The 21,765-nt window shown below is 44.7% G+C and overlaps 1 protein-coding gene across 28 annotated transcripts in view; it reads left to right on the plus strand.

Moving 5' to 3' along the window:
- LOC124198230 (unconventional myosin-XV-like) overlaps window positions 1-21,765 on the plus strand; it is a 40,476-nt gene that overhangs the window by 1,309 nt on the left and 17,402 nt on the right. For 10 of the 28 annotated variants that reach the window (XM_046593957.1, XM_046593958.1, XM_046593959.1 and 7 more), the window contains exons 1-27: window positions 3,759-4,439; window positions 4,943-5,062; window positions 11,967-12,055; window positions 12,228-12,291; window positions 12,444-12,553; window positions 13,168-13,503; window positions 13,618-13,795; window positions 14,079-14,202; window positions 14,437-14,591; window positions 14,745-14,830; window positions 14,968-15,073; window positions 15,143-15,277; window positions 15,406-15,603; window positions 15,707-15,796; window positions 15,867-16,024; window positions 16,108-17,068; window positions 17,140-17,498; window positions 17,558-17,727; window positions 17,823-18,130; window positions 18,508-18,678; window positions 18,953-19,092; window positions 19,174-19,266; window positions 19,358-19,459; window positions 19,524-19,843; window positions 19,916-20,335; window positions 20,560-20,712; window positions 21,217-21,395. In XM_046593957.1, the coding sequence (XP_046449913.1) occupies window positions 3,774-4,439; window positions 4,943-5,062; window positions 11,967-12,055; window positions 12,228-12,291; window positions 12,444-12,553; window positions 13,168-13,503; window positions 13,618-13,795; window positions 14,079-14,202; window positions 14,437-14,591; window positions 14,745-14,830; window positions 14,968-15,073; window positions 15,143-15,277; window positions 15,406-15,603; window positions 15,707-15,796; window positions 15,867-16,024; window positions 16,108-17,068; window positions 17,140-17,498; window positions 17,558-17,727; window positions 17,823-18,130; window positions 18,508-18,678; window positions 18,953-19,092; window positions 19,174-19,266; window positions 19,358-19,459; window positions 19,524-19,843; window positions 19,916-20,335; window positions 20,560-20,712; window positions 21,217-21,395 (5,991 nt within the window). In that variant the 5' untranslated portion in view covers window positions 3,759-3,773. Of the gene's footprint in view, window positions 1-1,470; window positions 1,678-3,758; window positions 4,440-4,942; window positions 5,063-8,930; window positions 9,896-11,966; window positions 12,056-12,227; window positions 12,292-12,443; window positions 12,554-13,167; window positions 13,504-13,617; window positions 13,796-14,078; window positions 14,203-14,436; window positions 14,592-14,744; window positions 14,831-14,967; window positions 15,074-15,142; window positions 15,278-15,405; window positions 15,604-15,706; window positions 15,797-15,866; window positions 16,025-16,107; window positions 17,069-17,139; window positions 17,499-17,557; window positions 17,728-17,822; window positions 18,131-18,507; window positions 18,679-18,952; window positions 19,093-19,173; window positions 19,267-19,357; window positions 19,460-19,523; window positions 19,844-19,915; window positions 20,336-20,559; window positions 20,713-21,216; window positions 21,396-21,765 lie in introns of those variants that run through there. The other 18 variants (XM_046593966.1, XM_046593967.1, XM_046593977.1 and 15 more) reach the window with 8 other exon arrangements.

Raw genomic sequence — 21,765 nt, forward strand, 5'->3', positions numbered from 1 at the left:
TTTTAAAAAAGAACAACCGTCTGCATCTATTCCAGTTTCAGAGACTGGAAGTCTGGAACTGAACGACCCTGGCGGTGGTGAGAGGCAGCAACTTCCAGTTTCCATTTCTGGGCATAATTGAAGTTAAAAAAACATTTCTTTCATTCCTAGTTGCGTCATTCCTACCACCACCACCGCCACCACCTTTTGAACTGAGCGTATTGTTTCCTTTTAAGTGCATTCGGTCTCTTATAATCTCTACAATATCTGCGCTTCTTCTCCGGTGAATTAGTAATGTAACGGTGAGCCGTGCGAAACCGATAAGACCCGGTACGAGTCGGAATTTCTTTCGTTATTTGTTACCCCCCGCCTGGGCCAAAAGTCTCCAATAGAATGTGAACACACGAACAAGAATTATTATGCGAACAGTGTACACATATTTCAAAGAGTTCAGGTCCCGTTTTTCCCTTCTTCCTACCTGTGTCCCATTATTCAACAACCTCAATCATATCACAATCAAAAATGTAAGGATAACCATTGGTTCTTGGGTCGATTCCGTTCGGGACAACAACAACAACCCAAAACATTTCCGGCTTGATATATACCAACACATCCGGCCTCCCTCCGCTCGTACTACCTTTTTCGTGTGCAACAAGTTCAGTTCAGCCAATTTATTTTGACTTTTTTCTTTCTTTACTTTACTTAAGCTAAGCATAGTGTTCACCAAAGTCAGGAAAACCATTAACGCTGTCGGCTGTGAATGGTGGTCGTCTCTCCCTCCGGTGTTGTTGTGAACTGCTGTGTTGCTCTTGTTGTTGTTGTTGTTGTTGTTACAAGTTCGAGATACTCCTTATAGACACATTTCATTTTTTCGGCGGAATAGGTAGAAGAGAACCAGCCCGCAGGTCTCCCTCTTTGATGTGTGTTATTTCTTTACCGTTACTATGGCAATCAATAAAGAATAGGCAACACACACACACGAATGCACCGATTTCTTCCGTCCGTCGCCCTTTTTCAAGTGTCAGTTGCGTTTCGTTCGTGCATGTGATTTTCCGAGACGGTCCCGGGCTGCTCCTTCCAGACACCCAAATTTTTTCGAAGAAAAAAGTGAACAGTAGTTAAATGAAATTCCAACTGATTTAGTCGGTAATTTTCTTTTTATTTTTCGTGAATATTTTTCCGCTCGACTAGCGAAGAAAAAACGAAAATTCGCCACACGTGGGACCTGTTTTGGCATTGACAAATGCCAGTCGTTGCGTAACGGCTACTACTACTAGCCCCACCCAACCTGAAAACAAAAAACCAAGTGGTGAAAGTAAACCGTTTGGTTAGTAGTTTCAAAAGTAAAATTGATGCCATTATCTGATCACTGGAGAGTAATCATTTTTCTAAATCGAGATTTTGATCAGATGCGTTAGGAATTTTTGATTGAATCAACGGCCACTCCCCTTGCACACGATTAAACCTTTTTTGTTTCTTTTCTTTTTACAGAGATGATGACGAAGAAGCCCTAGAGGTGTGTCGTTATACTGCGGCGGCGGCGGACCTGTGTGCGAAGAAGAAAGACGGAACTCTTTAAACGCCGGCCCTTTTCAGCCGGTTGTCTACTGTCCATCCGGTGTCTTCGGGGCTTCAGTTGTTGCTCAAGAAGAGGAGACACATTCCAAGATGGCCGCCACCAAGGTCAATCTCGATAAGGTAAGAAAAATGGCCATTTGTAATATTTTGGGGAGGTTTTGTGACCGATCGTTTCATTCCATTCTCCGGTGTAAAAGTGTTTTGCGCCGGGCGTTGATATCGCTGGTAGTGTTAGCATTGGCCGTTAGATGGCGTTTACTGTTTGTAAATGACCATGCAGTCCGCTTTTCTCTTTTGTTTTTGTTGTTGTTTGGTGTTTTCAAAAGAAATGGCGGACTTGTGTATTATTGGCCGTCTCCGACACGGTCGTGCGTTCGTTCAATGAACGACTGTGATGGCCGCCATTTGACTCACGCAGTATTTTATATCGTCACGCACCTTTTGTCGTTCACCGTGGACGGGCGGAGAAAAGATGACGAAGGAATTCCTTCTCCACCGATTTTATATTGTCGATATCCGTCGTCGTCTTCTTCTCCTTGCAGCAATCGTCTTGACATCTCGTCCATTGACAAATATTTCCGTCAAGTCGGTATATAAGCACCAGGCATGTAGCTTAGGCATCCGCCCGGAACGTTCTAGCTCGGTAAAACAACCGGCAAAGGTAAAACAACACGCACAGCGATGCGCCGATATTGTCGTGTAATCGGATCCGTGTCAAATGGACTCGGTCGAAATTGTGTGATGGCGACATTGGCGATCTAGGCCGTTATATCCAATCGTTCCAGCCTCTTAATTTCTCTCTAAAAATTGTCGATTGAAAATATGTTTTCGTCATTTCGTCAAGCAAAAAGAAACAGGAACGGAACCCAACGAGTGTTGGGCGGTTGGCGATTTCCCGGTCGTTTTGCGGTGTCGTTACCTGGGCCAGGAAATTCAATTTTGCGTTATCTTTTTTTTATTTTTATTATTTTTACCCGCCGTGTTCTGCGTCATAACCAAAAATGCGGACGGATTTTTTGGCCTTGTCCGTTTCCAATTTCAAAGCCGTCTGCCGTCTAACGATCGTAATAATAACTAAAACTCCTCTTCCCCCAAAAATGGAGGGAAGAATAAGGAGAAAAGTCGTGAAATGGGAATAGAACTTTTTTTTTTTTACATTGTGCCGACACCTGTTCAAACTGTTGAAGAGAGACTCGCGGACCGTGAGTAGTAGTGAGACACATTCTTTGATTTTTCGAGTCAGTGTAATAGTCCCTTGCAGCAGTCATGTCTGAAGAATGCGCTCTCCAAACATTTCTCGGAATGTATGTATTCAAGTTCTCTTTATGTTTTTAATAGGCAAATATGATTTAGTTTGTTTGTCCTGGAACATTGATCAAACTGGAAAACGTCGCGTTTGATTACCACGCATATTCGGGAGCGCATTGACCAGTCCACCTTAAAAGAATATTTTCCTTTTTAAAATCGTCGCTATAATTATTTACATTTGTAGGCCAAAAGCGGTTTTGTCGCGCGCACACACACACGAATAAACTAAGAAAAACAGATAGGAAGCAATACCCGTAAATAAAGAAAAAAAGAATTACACCCAAAACAGTAGTTAACCATGCGCAAGTGTGTGTGTGTGTGTGCATGGCGTGTGGGTTTTTTCTTTCTCCGTGTTCTTCTTCGTTCGCGGTTTGTTCATCCCCGTGTCTATACGGTTGGATATTCAATGGTCCGGTCAGTGACATTGAAATAGGCAGCGTGTGTGTATCATACACACATGGGGACGCCCTTCTCGATATCCCATCTCTCTGACTGTGTTTAACAAAAGAAGAAGAAGCGTGCGGGAGTAGAAGAAGAAAAAGAAATTATTTCACCCAAAACGCTGCTGCTGCCCTCGAGGAAAAAATAAAGATCGATTCAATTGAAACCGGCGGTGGTGGTGGAGTGCTGCTGGATCGTCTTGTTACGCTCGTTGCAACTTCATTTTTTCTCTCTTTCTCTCTTCTTTTTGGTCATCACGTCACGGTCGGCATTTTTTCTTCGTCTTTTATGTGTTTTTTTTTCTTTTCCTATTTACTTTTTCGGTCGGTGGGAGACCCGAGCATTCGGAATCCGGTGACCAATCTGGCCGGTTGTGTTTGTTTTTTGTTTGTGAGTTTCGTCGACTTTTTCGTGTGATGTTGCGATCAAAACAATTAGCGTGAAAATTAATTGAAAATAGAAAAAGGATGGAGCGCAGCGGAAGCAAGAACGGCGGACGTCCGCAGCGGCGGATGAGTTTCAATTACAAATGGGACGTTCAGCAGCAGAGTGCGTGCGTGAGTTTCACGAGTTTCGGTTTGACGTTCAAGCGGCCGTTGGATTTGCTGGACGAATCGTTCGAGCGCTCGGATCAGTCGGCCCCCGTTTCGCTGATTCATTTGAGTCAGGGCCAAGTGTTTCGACAGGATCTGAGCGACGATCGCCGGGAGCCGAGAGCGACGAGCGACGATCGAGCCACCGCCGCCAAAAGCGGCGGCGGCCATCATTTTTCCATCGGCGAATTCTTTTGCCCGAAATTGACGCGCGGACAGTCTGTGCGAAGGCGGACGGCGGCCGATCCGTTGGATTTTCCATTGTCGGCCAGCAGTTACGTCGACAGCGGGACGGTGCGATTAACGGACAAGCGGCGGTTCGATCCGCTATTGCTGGAAGACTATGCGGATCAGCAGTATTGGCAAAGGCAGCGGCTCTTTCCCATCTTGCATGATCGGCCGCTGCCCAGCTTACCGGATCCGAGACTCTTGGCTGCCGCCACCGCAGCCGCCGATGGCCAAGAAGACAGCCATTTCGATGACGCCCAGGACAGAGACGACGAGGAGGAATTTTACTTTCACTCATGCCACCTCAGTCTGGTTGTTGTTTGTTGTTTATCTAGCTGATCCGTTTCGCCCGGCTGCGCCCGTCTACCTTATTTGTTATTCCATATAGTCCAACCTAACTGCATTCAACAACAAAAAAGAATTTTGTTTTTTGGAAAGTTAACGAAAGCGCAACTCTTCATTTCATTTTTCTATGGGAATTAAATTTGAACATGTGGCCAACCTTTTTTTCCTCTTGCCAAAGGAGTTTACCATCGGCTAATATCAGTTTTACGATTGGTTTTTAACTTGATCATTTCCTCCCAGTGTTTGTGGTATTATCGTGGACAATCTATGATTATTAATTGCCCGACTCAGACAGAACCTACTGGTATATTTTAATGGAGCCAGTCTTTTTTTTTTCTTCTTCTTTTTGGTTGTGTTTTTATCGCCATGCTAATCGATAGAACGCCTTTTGTTAACCGCAACCAACAAACCCATTCATTTTTGCCTTGTTTCTTATGTTTTTTTTTTTTTTATTATTACTATCATTTCAGGGAGAGATGGTGTGGTTCGACCCGTGTAACCTGGGCTACCTGCTGCCCGGCGTCGTGACCGAGTATCACCGATCAGCCCAGGTGGTGACGATCCAATCAGCCGCCAACCTGACTAACAAGGTAAACTCAACTTTCATCAGCCCGCTCATTATTTTTTAGTGGTTTTTAGTTTAGTTTTTTCGAATTTGTGTATCTGTTGCCGACTTGTGGTTGCTTTCCGCAAGGAAAGATGGCAGCACTATTCTTTATTTTTGAACGAAAGCCCTCGGGCGGTATTAGCGCGTCGGAAAGTTCTTTTTAAAAAGCGTCAGAAGAGAAAGGGAATTTGAAAGGGATTTTTGTTTGATGTGTTTTTGGTGTTCTCGGAAGAAGAAGAAGAAGAAAAAAGGAGGTCGTGTTACGTGAGTTGTTGACCCCCCATCAACGTTCACGCTGACTTGTCAATTGGCCATTTATCGAAATGATGAGGATGGCCGCGATTTTTCCGCCTTCTGACACCTGGGATAAATAGAAATAAAATGACAACAACGCTGACCAAGCGCGGGTATCTACTTATAGGCCAGCCAACGACTTCACGACTTCATTGCCAGGTTCAAAAAATTATCGAGTCAATCCTAGCGTGCAAATGCGACGACCAAGAGGAAAACTTTCGAGCACACCTGAGACTCTTTTTTGTTTTTGTTTCCATTCATTTTAATGGCCGTTTTATTGGCCATTTGCACGTTATTAGTCATTCTTTTAGTTTTCTCTCATTCTGTTTTGGGTTTTAAATCATTATTAGAATATCGCATGTCTAAGCTCGTGGCTGCTTTTCCCGCGATTTGTTCGTATAATTTTTCCCAGCCCGTTGCTGTTGGCCCCGTTTGTCACCGGGCTGGGCACGGCCCAACCCTCAAGAGCCGCTGCTTAGAAGAATATCCCGCCGACACTTAAAGTGTTGGTCGTTAATCTTTTTCAAACCGATCCCTCCGTTCGACTGATAATCCGCGCCACAAAATCTGTCGATTTATAAAAGGGGCCCTCGAGTGCCACAGTCAAAACAAACAGCGACAGCCGAGAATATCCTATACTATACACTAGCCGATGCTAATGTTATTTATTCCGACTTCTTCCTTCTTTCTCTTTTTTCTTCTTCCCCCCTTCTTTTAAAAAAGTTCTTCAGGAAAGAGAAGAGAGAGAGAGAGAGATTTATGACTCGAGGAGCTTTTTCGGACGGGCCAACTGGGTCGTCAGTCCGCTCCGGGGTAAGAATTTCCTCCTTCTCTCTCTGATTTTTTTTTTTAACACACGTACACAAACATTCCATCATCGTCGTATTATTATACAAACATTTTTTAAGTTCACTATTTTTTAAAAGAAACTTAAAAAATCGGCAATAGCGACGCCCCGCAAAAGATTTTCTGCCGCACAGTCCGGTACCGTTCGACGTTATTTTGAAATCGGCGCCAAAAATCAGAGTCTCGTTCCACCTGTGAGAGATGTGGGCAGATAAATGACCCTCCTCCGATATATTTCATTTTTGGCTTAAAAAGAAAAAGAAAAAAACCAGTGGCTGGGAAAATGAACCGCAGCGGCCAGCGGATGAGGATTGCAAACGTGAAAAAAAGAAGAGAGAGAAATCTGTGCCGCTTCTTTCACCCGGCTCACACGCACTTGATCATCGTTAGATATACACAACGTGCATTGCGTTTTTGTATGTATCTCCCCCCCCCCCCTACCTGTGCGTCTTTCATTCAAAAAGGAGAGTTCAACAATTCTCTCTTCTCAATTGAGAATAAAAGAAAGGAACAGATTGTACTTGGCTTCATTTGGCTTCCCTTGGGCTTCCGCTGGATGGGAATGAGAATGTCTTTTATTTCTTTTTATTTCTCTCTCTCCTTTTTTTTCAAATGAATTAAAAGAATCCAATGAGGATAAAAAAAAAGAGATGCGGATCATCTTGTGATGATTGCGACTACCCAAATTGCGGCACTCGCCACTCCGCCCACCTTGTAAATCAAATTGCTGGTGTTCCAGTTATTTTTTTCTAATTTGATTATACAATGTCGCCAGTGTGTTTCCATGCAATATGGAGAAACGTGACAACCAGAAATGGCCCTCCACCTCCTTTTTTTTCCAATTTGGTCGGGAGAGAAAATGCGACACCGGGGATCATTTCTCGCAATTGAATAAGTAATGCGCTGGGAGAGAGAGAGAGAACTTGTTATTTTTTCGTTTCCTTTTCTTATGGCCCCAGCCTGTGGATTGGTGGACTCGCTCTATTCCAAAACTTTCTCACACACACACACACATGTACACACAATAGGCCAGTCGCTATGTCTTGCTTCTAAACGAGCTTTTTTTGGTGGACGTCCGCCTTGAGCTCTGGAAACTTTCGCCGCATTGGCCCCCCCGACTTGTGTACGAAAATGGGGATGTGTAGTGTAATATACAATGCGCATACGAACGTAAGGGCTTGAATAGGCGATAAGTCAGGAGAAGAGAAAAAAGGGTCTCGCAAGAAATCGGACTTTAATCGCCGAATGTGGTACGACTAGTATATAGTATGGTGGTGGTAGTAGTCGGCTGTTTTGCGTGAGGTCGGGAAGATGGAACGCTGTCTGGCTAATGTCAAAACAGCTAAAGCGTAGTGGGTGAGTATAAAAACGGTGAACGAGCTCGATTAATGCAGTCGGTAAAGAAAAGGAAAAAAAAGAGAGAGAAAGTTTTGCTTATATTTTTTACTGGAAAATTTTTATGAAATTATCGACTGAACTTTTTTTTCCTTTTCGGTCTCGATTAACATTTTTTCGTTATTTTTTGGGGTTTTTTCTTCCTTTTGTTTGTTGGCGATGTCTTCTTTTTTTTTCCCTGAAATTCTCATGAAGCTTGGAATAGATTGAAAGAGCGCGGGAAATTTGAAAATTAGGAAAAGAAAAATGAAAACGAAAAGAATGTATTATTTCTTTGGTGGAAGCGCTGGGCCAAAGTGTCGAAACGGGGTTTTCACCGCTTGCGGGGGGAATTGTATATTACACCTACCATCTATGCGTTATCTTGCGTCATCATTTCCCCTTTCTCCGCGCAACGATTGGGAAGATGCAAATTGCCGGACACAAAGCAATCTGAAATACAAGAGCAACAAACACCAACAAAAAAATTCGAAAACCGCAAATGGCACGGACGAAAATAGTGAAGAATAAGAAACAAGAAAAAATTTACAAAAATTATTTGATTCTTCCTAGACAACAAAAGGCAAAATAAAAAAGAACGGAATAAAACCGCTACTACCGAGACGCCATTCTTCGATGACTCCTAATTTCCTCAATAGGAACTATAGTTGTTATGGCGGCAACAGCCAAAGATATATAAATTGTCCATACTTTTTCTCTCCCGTCTAGCAATGCAATGTACACACAACGTACATGGAATACGTAAATACCAAAAAGCAACTTCTTTCTTTCTTTTTTAAAGACGACCCACTGGCCATCACCACCGTCTAGCTCTCTCTTCCGGCGAGCGGAAAAATAAAATAAGTAGCATCATTTTATTTTGTTTGTTTATCCTATCAATGGGACAAGCAGAAAATGAAGTCACCGCCTACTTTTATTTTTTTTTTCCCCCAAAAGTATATTTTGTGTTTGTTCTGGTCAACCGAGCGGAACATTGGAACATACCGACCATCTTCTATCGCCAGCGGCGAATATTTAGTCCCGCGTTTGATAAACAAAAAACAAACGAATAAGTGCAGAAGAAAAAAAGCGATTGGATAAGATATCGAGGATACGCTTTGAACGTCCTTATTGGATGGTAACAGTTCCCATGTTGAGTTTTTGTTTATTTTTCTTTTAAATTTTGGCGGCTGGCAGAGAGAGAGAGAGAAGGTTCCTCCTCTCTCTTGACTGCAGGCGGTCGACTGGGCTTCGACTTGTACGTTGCCCATTTTCTCCTTGAGCTCCTCACAGAAAACAAGTGAGCAAAGTGAGAGAGCGCGTGCCCTGCTTACCTGCTCACCTGCTCTTGACAGTAACTCGCCAGCCGACGAGGCGACAGGTTGTGTTGTTAACAAGCTCCGGCTGGATGGAAGAAAGAAACTCTCAACACTTTCTTCCTTCCTCCCTCTTCCAGTGCGGATTAATTCCCCCCACTCGTTTGCGGATTTTTGTGATTTTTTAGTTTCTGCTTATTGGTGCCTGAATAATGAAGACGATTAGTGTCGACCCGCATTCGACCGATTCCATCGGGACCGGGCCGGAAGATGCCGTGTCTACGGGCTCGCATTCGCCGCGATCTTCGGTCGGTTCCAGCGGAAGTTTACTGGTTCTCGGCGATTTGGCGCTGGATGGGAACAGGAGCGAAGAAACGGGTTCTCTGTCGACTCCGACCACGCTGGAAATGTCGGTCGATCCGTTGCCTTCCGGTGGGGACAGTCGCAAATCGGTAGCCAAACGGTATCCGTCGTTTCGGGATATTTTCATGAAACAGATCAGTCGTGGGCGACGACTCTCTTCCGTCTCCAGCACGCCGGATGCCGACCGTTCGCTGGATCAGAGTAGTAGCATCAGCAAAGCCAAGAAGAAACGGAAGAAGAAGAAGAAGGATAAAATGAACGCCACTGGATGCGCTGGATGGCTGGAAAAGAAGAAGAAACGTAAAAATTCCTCCGGGGAAACCACCGGTGGCTCGTTCAGCAGCAGCGTCGAGAGCTCGAATGGATCGAGCGACCAACCTCCGCCCTTGGTCACGCCACAGGAGGTGGAGGAGAAAGAAATGGAAGAGGAATTTCACGAGAATCCCGAAGATCAGACCATCACTTATTTCACTTCCGGCTCGGTTAGAGGCGGAGGGACTTACACAAAATGTCCAGCCGACTGGACTTACGAAGACGATCTCGATAGTCTTGGTTTGAGTGCTCCGCTAGTGATCCCAATCGCTCCGCTGGCTCATTTAGCCCTGAATGTATTGATAAGTGACGTAAGTTGTTGTTTATTTCTTTTTCCATCGTAAGATGTTTTTTTGAGGTTGTTTGGGGAGCCGGACAGACCGGCCGGCCGTCCCGTTTCTTCTAGAGCGTGACAAAAGAAAGAAAAAAAGTCTTAGCAAAAGAGCTCCGGTTGCTCTATTTCACACATAACACCGTTATGAGCTCACAGTCAGGGGTAGTAGGGAAGATATTTTTAAAAACCATTATTCCTTTTGACTTTTTTTTTCTTTTTGGCCAATTCCCCCATGGACAATGGAGTCGAAGAAAAAAAAAGTTTTCTGAGAATAAGAACGTTTTTTTTTGTTTGTTTTACCAACAACAGATTGTTGAGCGCAATATTCAAACGGATTTTTATTTTTTTGGTTAAGCTTTTATCTTGGGCTAACTGTCAACATTGATTTGAAAATTTAAGAAAAACGAGCGCTAGAGAAACAGCAAGTTCAACCGGCTATCCGTGGAGGCCGTCAACTTTTCTATTCGAGTCGGAGACTGTGTCTGAAAAACATATCTCTCTCTAGTACCACACAATCTCTCCTCGTGAAAGACTTACACACAGTTTCAAACACAAATATATCCAATGGCCTTTTTTGGGTGAATTCAATTCCTCGACAACGACGAGGCCTTGTCGAATTGAGTTTGACGATTAAAATATTCCGTACACGTCTCGTCCTCAACAGTCAGCCATGGAGTGAGGGACTCTTGTTTAGGAGTGTGGAAGGTCGAGAGGAAAAAACTAAGAATTAAGACACGCTGTGTGTTGAATGAAAACGGGGTCACGCTCCATTTCGCTTCCATCTGGAAGACTATCTCTCTCTCCTTTTTTTTTAAAAAACACATTCTCTATACCCGGGCAGCCAAAGTCTCTCCACTCCAGTCGTGTTCGCATTGTAACGAGCTGTTTGGAGTATTAACTTAGTATTTTATTGCCCCACCCGTCGGTTGAGAATACCCCGACCGCAGCAATAACAACCCGAAAAAAAAAAGAAATAACAAAACAACAACAGGTGGAATGTTGGAAGATTATTCTTTATTCTCCCTTACGCAATTTATAAACTCTCCGCTCGGTCGTCAGTTGAGAGATGAAATGGCTCAATGTGGAAGTCACGCCGAGTTCGTTCCTTTTTTTTTTCCCCTACCTGGTTGATGGACGATTAGATGATTCCGGCGTGTGCCGAAATGGATCTTTCTCTTTTCCTCCGCTTTATTATTCATGCGATAGAATTCGTTTATTTTTTGGTTGTTGTTATATCGAATAAATTCAGTCCGTTTAGTTACAGCTGAACACGACAGCCGAGCGAGTTAGACGTGCATTGTCGATGTTGTCCGATTGAATATTTCAATGTTTTATTTCAATCGAGCCCGGCCAAAAAGGAGCGATAAAAACGAACGGTCGAAACTGGATACCTTGCACGACTTGCGCGACTTCCAAGAGAAATAGGAACCAGGTCAACCTTCATTCTTCGTCCATTTTAATGTGTTTGTTAGATCGAAAGAAAAAACCTACGAGTACAGTATTTGAAAGATACGAACGAGTGCTATTCGATAGATTCCCGTTTCTTAATGAAAATGCTTCGACTGGCCACCAAATTTCGATGTTAATGTGGACACTGAAAAATCGCCATATTTCAACTGTTGGGCTAGTGCAAGTTTTGTTTTGTTTGGTTTTATCGAGTCCTATCGAAAACTCGTTTTGAACTTTCCCGCCCACAAGTCCCTGCGCAACATGGGCGCGCACCAGGGTTGAACCAGTCAAATTGAGATCGATCTTAAACACCGTGAAACCACATCGTTTAATATTTTATTTATTAAAAATAAAACATATATTTTTTTATTTGAGTTTCCTTGCGGTGCCGCTCGTTAATTTCTCGTTCATGGTTTTCTCTTTGTAACCTGTCATTTTACACTGTGACTGGTTAATAGGTCTAAAAGAATGAACAATGACAACGAGCGTAGTATATCTTTTGATTGCGTCATTGGATATTTATCGTTTACTTCGTTTGCTTCACGTGCGTGACTTTTTATAGTTGTAATTTCATTTTTTTTTTGCTATTCTTTTTGCAGCCGCAGACATTCACGCTGACCAACTTGAGCAGTCTGAGGAGACGCGAGGATCTGGGCAAGGGCGGTGTCGAGGACATGATTTCCATTTCGTAAGTTGCACTAGTGTTTCTCTCTTGTTGGATTTTGACAGTCCCGTTTCTTTGCCTAACGTCCTTGTCATTACACGACACTGTTCTAGTAATGGATAAAATCAACAAGTCGGTCCGGTTTTTCGTCACTCTGTTCTAATATTGAATTTTTCCGTTTGTTTTTCTTTACTAGGGATTTAAATGAAGCCTCCCTCCTGTGGAATCTCAAAGTCCGTTACGATGGACAACACATTTACGTAAGTGAGACGTTGTACGCATATTACCGTGAAGGGGAAATGAGGATATTCTTTTTTTTTATTTTTATTTTGCAAAGAAAATGTTTTCCAACCCAAACGGAATTCTCTCATTAATGTTTTTCGTGTTATTTTTCTTTCTCCGCATTTCACAGAGTTACACCGGTAACATTCTGGTGTCGGTCAACCCTTACAAAATGTTCGACATCTACGGATTGGACATGGTGAAGAAATACGAGAACCAGATTCTCGGCACTTTACCACCGTGAGTCTTATTTTTAATTTTCTTCTTCTTCTTCTTCTTCTCTTTATTGTTGTTGTTGGGTTTTGAGGGGGGCTGGCGGAATTGTTATCTCTTGCTGTTGTTTTGCTCCGTCTCAATGAATAGACTGTAGTGTATAACCACATTCATTCCCGCAAGCTTGAAATCTGACGGGCGGGAGAGACTAGAAAGCCGTTGTTGCGTTACCATGTGATCTGTATTCTTATAAAACCGACCACACAGCAGCCACCCCCTCACCACCAAAAACAAAAAATAACATTTCTCCTTTATTTGTAATCTGATGCTGGAACGTCACAATGACTGAGATTCCAGGTTGAGCAACTCACATTTTGTCTTTTTCGGTTACCACTCGTGTGGAATGACAAAATAAAAAAACGAATAAAATAATCGTGAAAAAAAAATTGAAAAAAAAAACTGGTTGGCTTTTTGGCACAAGCAAAAATCCTTGAAAGAAAATCGGGAGGTCCGTCAATGTTTGGACGGGTAATGAGAAAGCGGGTTGTCAAGCTCATGCGTGATTTTCATTGTTTCTTTTTTTTATTTTTCGGTGAGAAGGTAAATTTATATTCTTCATTGTTTTTTTTTGTCTTCGTCAGGCACCTGTTTGCCATCGGTTCGGCCGCTTATGACCGGATGACCAGCCGGGACAAACCGGGCGGCCAACCGCAGGTGGTCATCATCAGCGGAGAGAGCGGAGCCGGAAAAACGGAGGCCACCAAACTCATTATGCAATACCTGGCCGCTGTCAACAACAGCAAGATCCCGGGCGGGACTTCATCGGGAGGAGGTGCGGGGTCGCGATCCTCGTCGTCGCTCGTGACGGAGCAAATCCTCGAGGCTTCACCGCTGCTGGAAAGCTTCGGCAACGCCACAACCGTCCGCAACGACAACTCGTCTCGTTTCGGCAAATACACGCAGATTTTCTTTAGAAAGTGAGTTGTAATTTTCCCCCAAGTGCCGTTGTAATCACGCCATCAATTGCATCCAAGAAAAGAGAAAAAAATAACAAAAACAATTACTAATCGATGTATCTTCTCGTGATGTAGTGGAGCGATCGCCGGGGCCAAGATCACCGAGTATCTCCTGGAAAAATCGCGGATCGTGACTCACGCGGCCGACGAGCGCAACTACCACGTCTTCTACGAACTGCTCAAGGGCTTGCGCCCAGAAGAGAAGGAACGTTATGGACTTACGGCCGCCGACAACTATTTCTACCTGAATCAGGTACACCTAAGACAAACAAAATTAAAAAAAAAACCCGAGACGACCGCGCAGAATTTCTATGGCAAAAGTAGAGCGCGTGCATCAGCTCTGAAACAAACAAAATCGCCGTTACAAAAGAAAAAACCTTGGCAGTTCATTTTTGTGTGACGATGAAAAATTAGTCGGCAGTTTATTGTTCCGCTCCTTATATTTTGTTGTATGTTGAACGAAAAATTTTCGGCATGTAATAACGTATTTTTTTTTCTTTCTTTCTTCTTTTCTTGCATAAACAACCGTGAAATAGGGTGGGCATTGCGAAAGCGCTACCAAGCACGACGGTCAAGACTTCAAGACTCTTCTGTCGGCTATGCAAATTCTCGGGTTCAACGCCGAAGAACAAGACGTCATCTTCCGCATCTTGGCTTCCGGTATTGTATTATTTTTCGTGCTCTTTGTGACTGATAATATTAGATTTTTATTTGTTGTTGTCGTTGCTGTGGCACCATTCTAACGGTCACGACCGACTGACTTTATTCTCATCCGAGCGGATGAAAGTTGTCAAAAAAAGAAGAATCTGACGTCTAATCATCGTCATCCATTTTTTTATTTGTTTATGATACTACTTTTCATCTGGAACCACTTTTTCACCCACCACCCTGCAGTGCTGCATCTGGGCAACGTCTTTTTCCACCGCAAGGCGCTCAAGCACGGCCAGGAGGGCGTGGAGATGGGCTCAGACGCCGAAGTCCGTTGGGTGAGCCATCTGCTCCAGCTGCGCACCGACGGCATCGTGGCTGCTCTCACCACCAAAACCACCGTACGTTGTCTCTCCATCTGATATCATGATGCTATTATAAGCCTATCATCGACTTTCTCTCTTATCATTTCACCTATACAATGACGTCTCTTCTTTATTTTCGCTCTCGAATCCCATCCGCACGCTCCCACCATTCGATTGACTGGAATTTAGGAGGCCCGTAATGAAAAACTACACACGCCGTTGAACATCGATCAGGCCTTAGATGCTCGTGACGCCATAGCCAAAGCTCTCTACAGGTAAGCAAGCTGGATATAATAAAACGACTGTGGTGAATTCTGGGTGTTCCACGGGATCTCAGGAAAACACTGATAATTTATAACTGTTGATGAAACGGTAATGAACAATGTTCATGATTTTGTTTTTTATTTCGCAGTTCGCTTTTCGGATGGCTGGTGAATCGCGTCAATTCGATCGTCAACAAGGGCGAACGATCCACATCGATCAACATCCTCGACATCTTCGGTTTCGAGGACTTCCCCGTAAGTTTTCAATTTTCTTTCTGCTCTAGTGATGAAAACGAATGACAAATTGACACTGGTTTGATACAGGAAAACAGTTTTGAGCAGTTGTGCATCAACTACGCCAACGAGAATTTGCAGTTCTACTTCAACAAGCACATTTTCAAGCTCGAGCAGCAAGAGTACGCCAAAGAGCGAATCGAGTGGCAGACCATCACGTTCACGGTAAGAATTTGAAAAAAAATAAAAGAATGGGCAATGTGTCATTTGGACTGTACGTCTGTTTCACACGTTGGCTAACGTTTCTTTTTCTTCTCTTTTTTATTGGCTGGAACAACAACGCCAAACAATAGGATAACCAACCGGTAATTAGTCTGATTGCCAAGAAGCCGATTGGCGTCCTGCATCTGTTGGACGACGAATCCAATTTCCCCAAGGCGACCGACGGCTCCTTCCTGGAGAAATGCCACTACAATCACGCTCTCAACGAGCTCTACTTCCGGCCGAGAATGTCGTCCATGGAATTCGGCATCAAACATTACGCCGGACAGGTCCGTGGGGCGGGTTTTATTTCATTTTTGTTTTTAATGTCTCCATTGAAACATCAGTTTGGTCATTCTCTAACCGATTTCGTGATTTCTTTATTCGTTCCAGGTGTGGTACAATGCCGACGGTTTCCTGGACAAGAATCGTGACACGTTGAGACCCGATGTGGTCGATTTGCTCATCAGCAGTCGAATCCAGGTGATGACGATAAGTTTTTTTATTCTTAAAAAACACTTGAGCCGTTACTAATAGTCGTTCAAATTGTTAGATGCTATCGAGAATGTTCCAGGATATGAAGAAAGCTCACGAATCGAGCAAGATGCTCAATCGTGGCGACGGCCGATTTGTCACCATGAAACCCAGGACGGCAACAGTGGCTGCCCGATTCCACGACTCGCTCCAGGCTTTGCTCGAGTCCATGTCCAAGTAAAAGTCACAAATCATTTGACGGTTGCCAACCCAATGTTTCTTCGTGATTTCTTATCTACACGACTTTCTCTTTGTTCTAGATGCAACCCCTGGTTTGTCCGCTGCTTGAAGCCCAACAGGGAAAAGCTTCCCATGAGCTTCGATTTGCCCGTGGTCCTGGAGCAGCTGCGCTACACTGGAATGTTGGAGACGATCCGAATCCGTAAAAACGGCTATCCGGTTCGCATGAAATTCCACCATTTCATCGAACGCTATCGCTGCTTGCTGACGAGAAGAGAGCGACGCAATTTGGCTCGAAGCCCAAATCCCCCAGGCCCGGACATCTGTCGCATTGTGCTGGACAGACACGCCCAGGGTGACCAGTTCCAGCTCGGCACCACCAAAGTGTTTATGCGCGAAGCGTTGGAGCAGCAAATCGAAAGGAAGCGATTGGATCAGATGCGCGATGCGGCCGTCAAGATCCAACGGGCCGTCCGGACGTATCAGCTCAGGAAGGATTTCCTGACTCAACGTCGAAGTGCAGTGGTGATTCAAGCGTGGGTCCGTCGCTACCAGGCCCGCAAGCGGTTCAACACGATCCGCCGAGGAGTGATCCTTGCCCAGGCCCAATTCCGCGCCACCCGTCAGCGACGGTTGTACAAGGAACTGAGGGAAGAGCTCCAGCGAAGAGAAGAAGAACGCGTGACAACTAGGGAGCAAAACATTAAACAACAGCAACAACATCAACTAATACAGCAACAAATCCAGCAGAGTCATCAAATGCAGCAGCTGCAGCAGCAACAGCAACAACAACAACCCAATCCTCGCGCCGTGGCTAATGAAATGGAGCGCGAAGCCAAGGCGATGGCTGGATTCAATCATTTGGAGATTCCGGCCGAACTGGCGTTTATCTACAGTAAACTGGACGATTGGCAGCCCATCCATTCTGAACGCAACGTCGTTAAAGTCGTCGGCGCCGTTCCGTCATCCGAACGTGAACGTGAACTGCCCGACGATTTGGACCATCACGCTTTCACCAAATTCACCAGCATTTACTTCAAGGTAAATCTCGTTTATCCCGTTTCGTGACGGCAATGACATAACATTGTAATCGTTTTCATTTTCCACTCTAGTCGCACTTGTGGGGCTCCAAGAGAGATCCGATTCAAACGCCTCTACTGCCCAAGAATTCCGAGGCGGACACGGCCGATTCGTTGGCCATTTTCAAGTTGATTCTGCGTTTCGCCAACGGGCCCAAAGCCGGCTCTCTCAATGGGAACCAGGCGCAATGGAAACGTGAATTGGCGCTGGGAAATTACATCGTTCACAAAGGCATCGTGCGGGAACAATTGCGCGACGAGATCTACTGTCAAATTTGCAACCAAACGTGGCGCAATGAAGACCCTGAAGCCGTGGCCCGCTGCTGGTACCTCATGGCCAATTGCCTGTCCGCTTTCCCCCCGTCGCCCGTCCTCTACAAATACCTGCTCAAGTACATTCGACGATTCTTTTCTCTTATTTCAACGTGTTGATTTCTTTTCTTTCCACTAGGTACGTGTCCGATCACGCGTATGATGGATACCGGGCCATCTGCCAGCAGAAATTGATGCAGTCGTACGCACTGGAACCTCCACTGGCCAGAGCTTACCCGCCAACGGTGATGGAATGGAAGGCCAACCGCAAATGCGTCAATATGGCGCTGGAGGCCCGCTACCCTGACGGTATTTATTACGGGAACTGTCTATCAATATTCCAGCTCAACACTGACTGTCTAACCCTGTGGTTTTAATTACTTTTTTGTTCTCACACTGGGCAGATGAGAGTCGACACGCAGGCGTCGAATCTTGGTCGACAGCCGAGAATGTTGCTTCGTTGCTGATGCGCGCCAGAGGTTTAGAAGGCAGCGAGGCAGAAGGCTGGACAGTCAGCATGGCTCAGGCTGACGAATTCTTCGATCTGAACGGCCAGGATTTCGTCCTGGACGTTGTCGCAGAGTTGGAGACTCCACCCGCTTTCCCCATTCACAAAGGAGGACATTTCTTGAATTCTAGGAACGAAAACGAATCCCCGTATGCTTACGGGCCGCCCAGAACGCCCAACGGAATGTCGCCGTCGAGAAATGGGGTAAGATCCTTGTAGAAATTGATTGTAAATTTTTTTTTTTTAAGTAACCACTAGTGACTGTGACTGACCAATTCGATGAAATCACTTAGACCTTGTTTATCTTTACCTGAATAATCCTCAAAGTAGACCTAACTCTTACATTCCTACCATTCCAAACGCTTACACTGCCTTACCAACTTCTACCCCGTACTACCCCAAACTGCACGTTCACTTACTACTCTCAACTTGAGAAAATTAGACTAGACGCCTACGACTTTTCTCGTATAATATTTAAAGCAGCTTTCTGCGTTGTGATTTTTCACAATCAATAACCCCCTGGCTTGTTATGTGTGTGTCCTTATTACACACCTTGAATCGTCGCCTTCGTCCGTCTTCAGCACCGGAATTCAAACAGGCAAGGCCGGGCACATTCATCGTACGCCGTGCACCGGGACGAGCCCGGCAGACGCTCGGCTGCTGTCGTCGGCGGCGGCAAGCGCTTCGTCAAGAGCGAACAGAACCGCTCCCAAGCCAAAATGAGTCGCAGTTTGGATAACCTTCTCCATGTTGTGAGTCTTCTCGACTAATCATTGAAAACAAACAAACAATCAATTAAAGAACCCAACCGAAATTCATCAATTCCAATAATCTTTTAATACTAAACTTAGTTGCTTTCTGTCCCAACTAATCGGTTTTATATGGTTCCTTGCACGCTTTAACATTGTAGTAGTCGTAGTTTATTGTTGTTTAATCGAATTTTGAATTTCTCAGCAGTCCCGGGAAAATTCAAAAGACAATTCAAACTTGCCGCTTATTTATTTATTCTGATTGTTTTTCATTTAGGAATCGGGGAACGAATCGGAAGTGACCAACAGAATGGGACTGTCACGCAGTCGACTCAACGACAGGTACCGCTCAATGGACAAGCTCAAGGCAAGCAACAAGAGTTTGCTGGTCCAACGCTCAGAAAGCCATCGTCACAGGTGAGTGCCCATACCAAAACAAACAATCGCCATTGTGGTCTGTTCAGACGTGTAATTTTCTTGTTTTTATTCACTCTCCAGTGGAAGTGGACATCACCATCCCAGACCGGCAACAGCTGGTGGGGAGGCTGAATGGAGTAAACTGGGACTGAGTAGCAGCGCCCTCAACAGCAGGTGAAAATGACGTTGCAATTCTATTTTTGGAAGATGAGAAATGTGTTACACAATGGAGATATTAATAAGCCATTCATTTTTGATTGTGCAGATATTTCAGCCAGCAGAATCTCAAAGCCGGAGTTAGGGCTACGGACAGTGATTCGTCCGAGCCGGACGAGAAGCCAAGACGAAAGAAATCTTCCAGCTCAAGGTATGAAGAATCTGGTTTTTATTTCATTTGCCTGAATGGAAAATGAAATTCATTACATTTACAGATCCAACGGCCATTCACCGTCAAAGAGGAAAGGCGGACGAACTTCAGAAGAGCGGACGGATGGAGGTGATTCCGACACGCCGGGAGACAATGGCTCGGACCTGGAAAATCGACGACAGCCCGCCAAGACGGAAGAATATTACAACGGCCGAAACAATGGCCGATTCATCAAAGCCCAGCCTCCGCAGGGCAATGGCAAGAAGACCAAGGGGGCCGTCCACAGTTCCAGGGCCTACATTGAGACCCGTAACGCTTCCGAATCGAAAGAACACTTGGCCAAATCTTCGGCCATGTCCGACACTAGTGAAACAGTTTCACTGAGTAAGTTAACCCCGCAATACCTTTGAAGTTGTTGTACGTCGTTGACTAAAAATTTGATTCATTTTGTTGCAGCGTCTCACGTTCGTCGTGTTCGTGTTCCATCGCAGTCTTCTGACGTGGACCAGTATTTGGATGATTTGTTCATGCCCGTCTTGGACGGAAACATTGACGAGTACTCGGACGCTCGATCCTTGGCCGCTTCCATCAAGGGAGGCAGTCAGAAGTGGAAAGAACCTGCGGATGTGACTGATTTCGTGGATAATCTCATCGCCGATATCCGACCGGATGAAGATTTGGAAGGAGCCGATCAAGTGGATTCATTGGCCGCACTCATTCAAGGTGGCGGCAAAGGTTTGAAGGATCCCGGACAGAGTTATTCGAGTCCGTCTCGCGAAGCCCCGTTCCAGCCGATCGGCATCAGCATCGGCACTCCGCAGCAATCGCTCGGTCTGATGTCACCATCGCCACTTTTGATGCCGGGATTCTTTGGAGGTAGGAATTAGACGATCCTGTTCGAAAGCGAAGAAATCTGCCCCTGAGATGGCGCGATATTAACAAAACAAGAACATTTCAATTCATTTCAATTAACACTTAGATCAAAATTTCATAGTTATGCCTCAAAAACATACCAGGACGATTGTAAACCAAATGGTCAGTGTACTGATCTCCTTCTTCCGTCTGTCCTTTGTTTCTCTCTTTGTGTGTATGTGATCCAGCATACGCTGGACTGCCTTTCCCCATGCCAGATCCGGGACTCAAGTACTTCAACGAGATTGCCTCGGTCCAGCAACAACAGAGTTCGTCCGTGCCGCCTTTCTCTTTTCCCTACACCACCAGTAGTCCTCTACCTTTCTTTCAATTGCCTTCAGGTAAAAACACAACACAGCAAAAGCTAAGCTTCACTCTAAACGGGCAAATGAAAAACGACTAAGAAACAAAACAAAAACCATTTTTCCTATTTTTATTTTTTTTAAATAAGAAATTTGCCGGGCATCGTCATTCCAGTGACCACATCACGACTTCATTTGTTTTTTCTCCCTCCCACGTTTTATTTTTTAATTTCATCCATTACAAGTGGACCAGAAATAAGTGAAAGAATACGCCATTGACTTTTAAATGACTCAATTATAGAACCGTTCCGCTTGAACTAACGGCCTGGAAGAAAAAAAAAAAAACAATTATCTGTCCGGCACTTAACCAGCACTTGCATAGTTATTCCGTATTTTGACATTGTACTTTTTTTCGTGACTAAACGGACATGTTCATTATCTAATTTGAAATGACTAAACTTCACACCACGTTTGCCCCCACTCTCTGAAGAACATTCTACTAGAAATCATTACTAAATTTTATTCAAATTGCGTATTCGATAGGATTCCCATCGATGGGTGCACCCAATTCGTCCAACAGCGGTGGGCCGACCAGCGGTATGGATCACGCCATGCAACAGAACTTGAGCCGTGCTTTTCTCCAATCGGCAGTGGCCCAGAACATGCAGATCCAGCAGCAATTGATGGCCCAGAATCAAGCTCTTCAGCAGCTACTCAATACGGTACTTGAATGGCTTTAGATACAAATTTACCTTGCCGCACTGTGTAGTAGTAGTAGATGGAAAACCCGAGTAGATTTGAGTAGTTCACACACTTCTTCCAACGTTTTGTTTGCGGTTGGTTCTGTAGTAGTAGTTTGCTCGACTTGTTTTGACTGCACGCAGTTTTACATTTTCCTTTTTGTTGTTTGGGATCTTTGAGTGTTGCCCTTCAATCATCCTCTCTTTTCTCTACTTTTACTCTTCATTTCTCTCTCTCTCTCGGCTGTGTTGCATCCTTGGTTGGATTTTCCATGTTATCATTTCCACCTGGGTCTCTTATCGGACACGCCCGCTCTCCTCCTGGACGTTTGTAATGACCGTCTTGCATGAG

This window comes from Daphnia pulex, chromosome 7 (assembly GCF_021134715.1).
Source record: "Daphnia pulex isolate KAP4 chromosome 7, ASM2113471v1".
NCBI lineage: Eukaryota > Metazoa > Arthropoda > Branchiopoda > Diplostraca > Daphniidae > Daphnia > Daphnia pulex.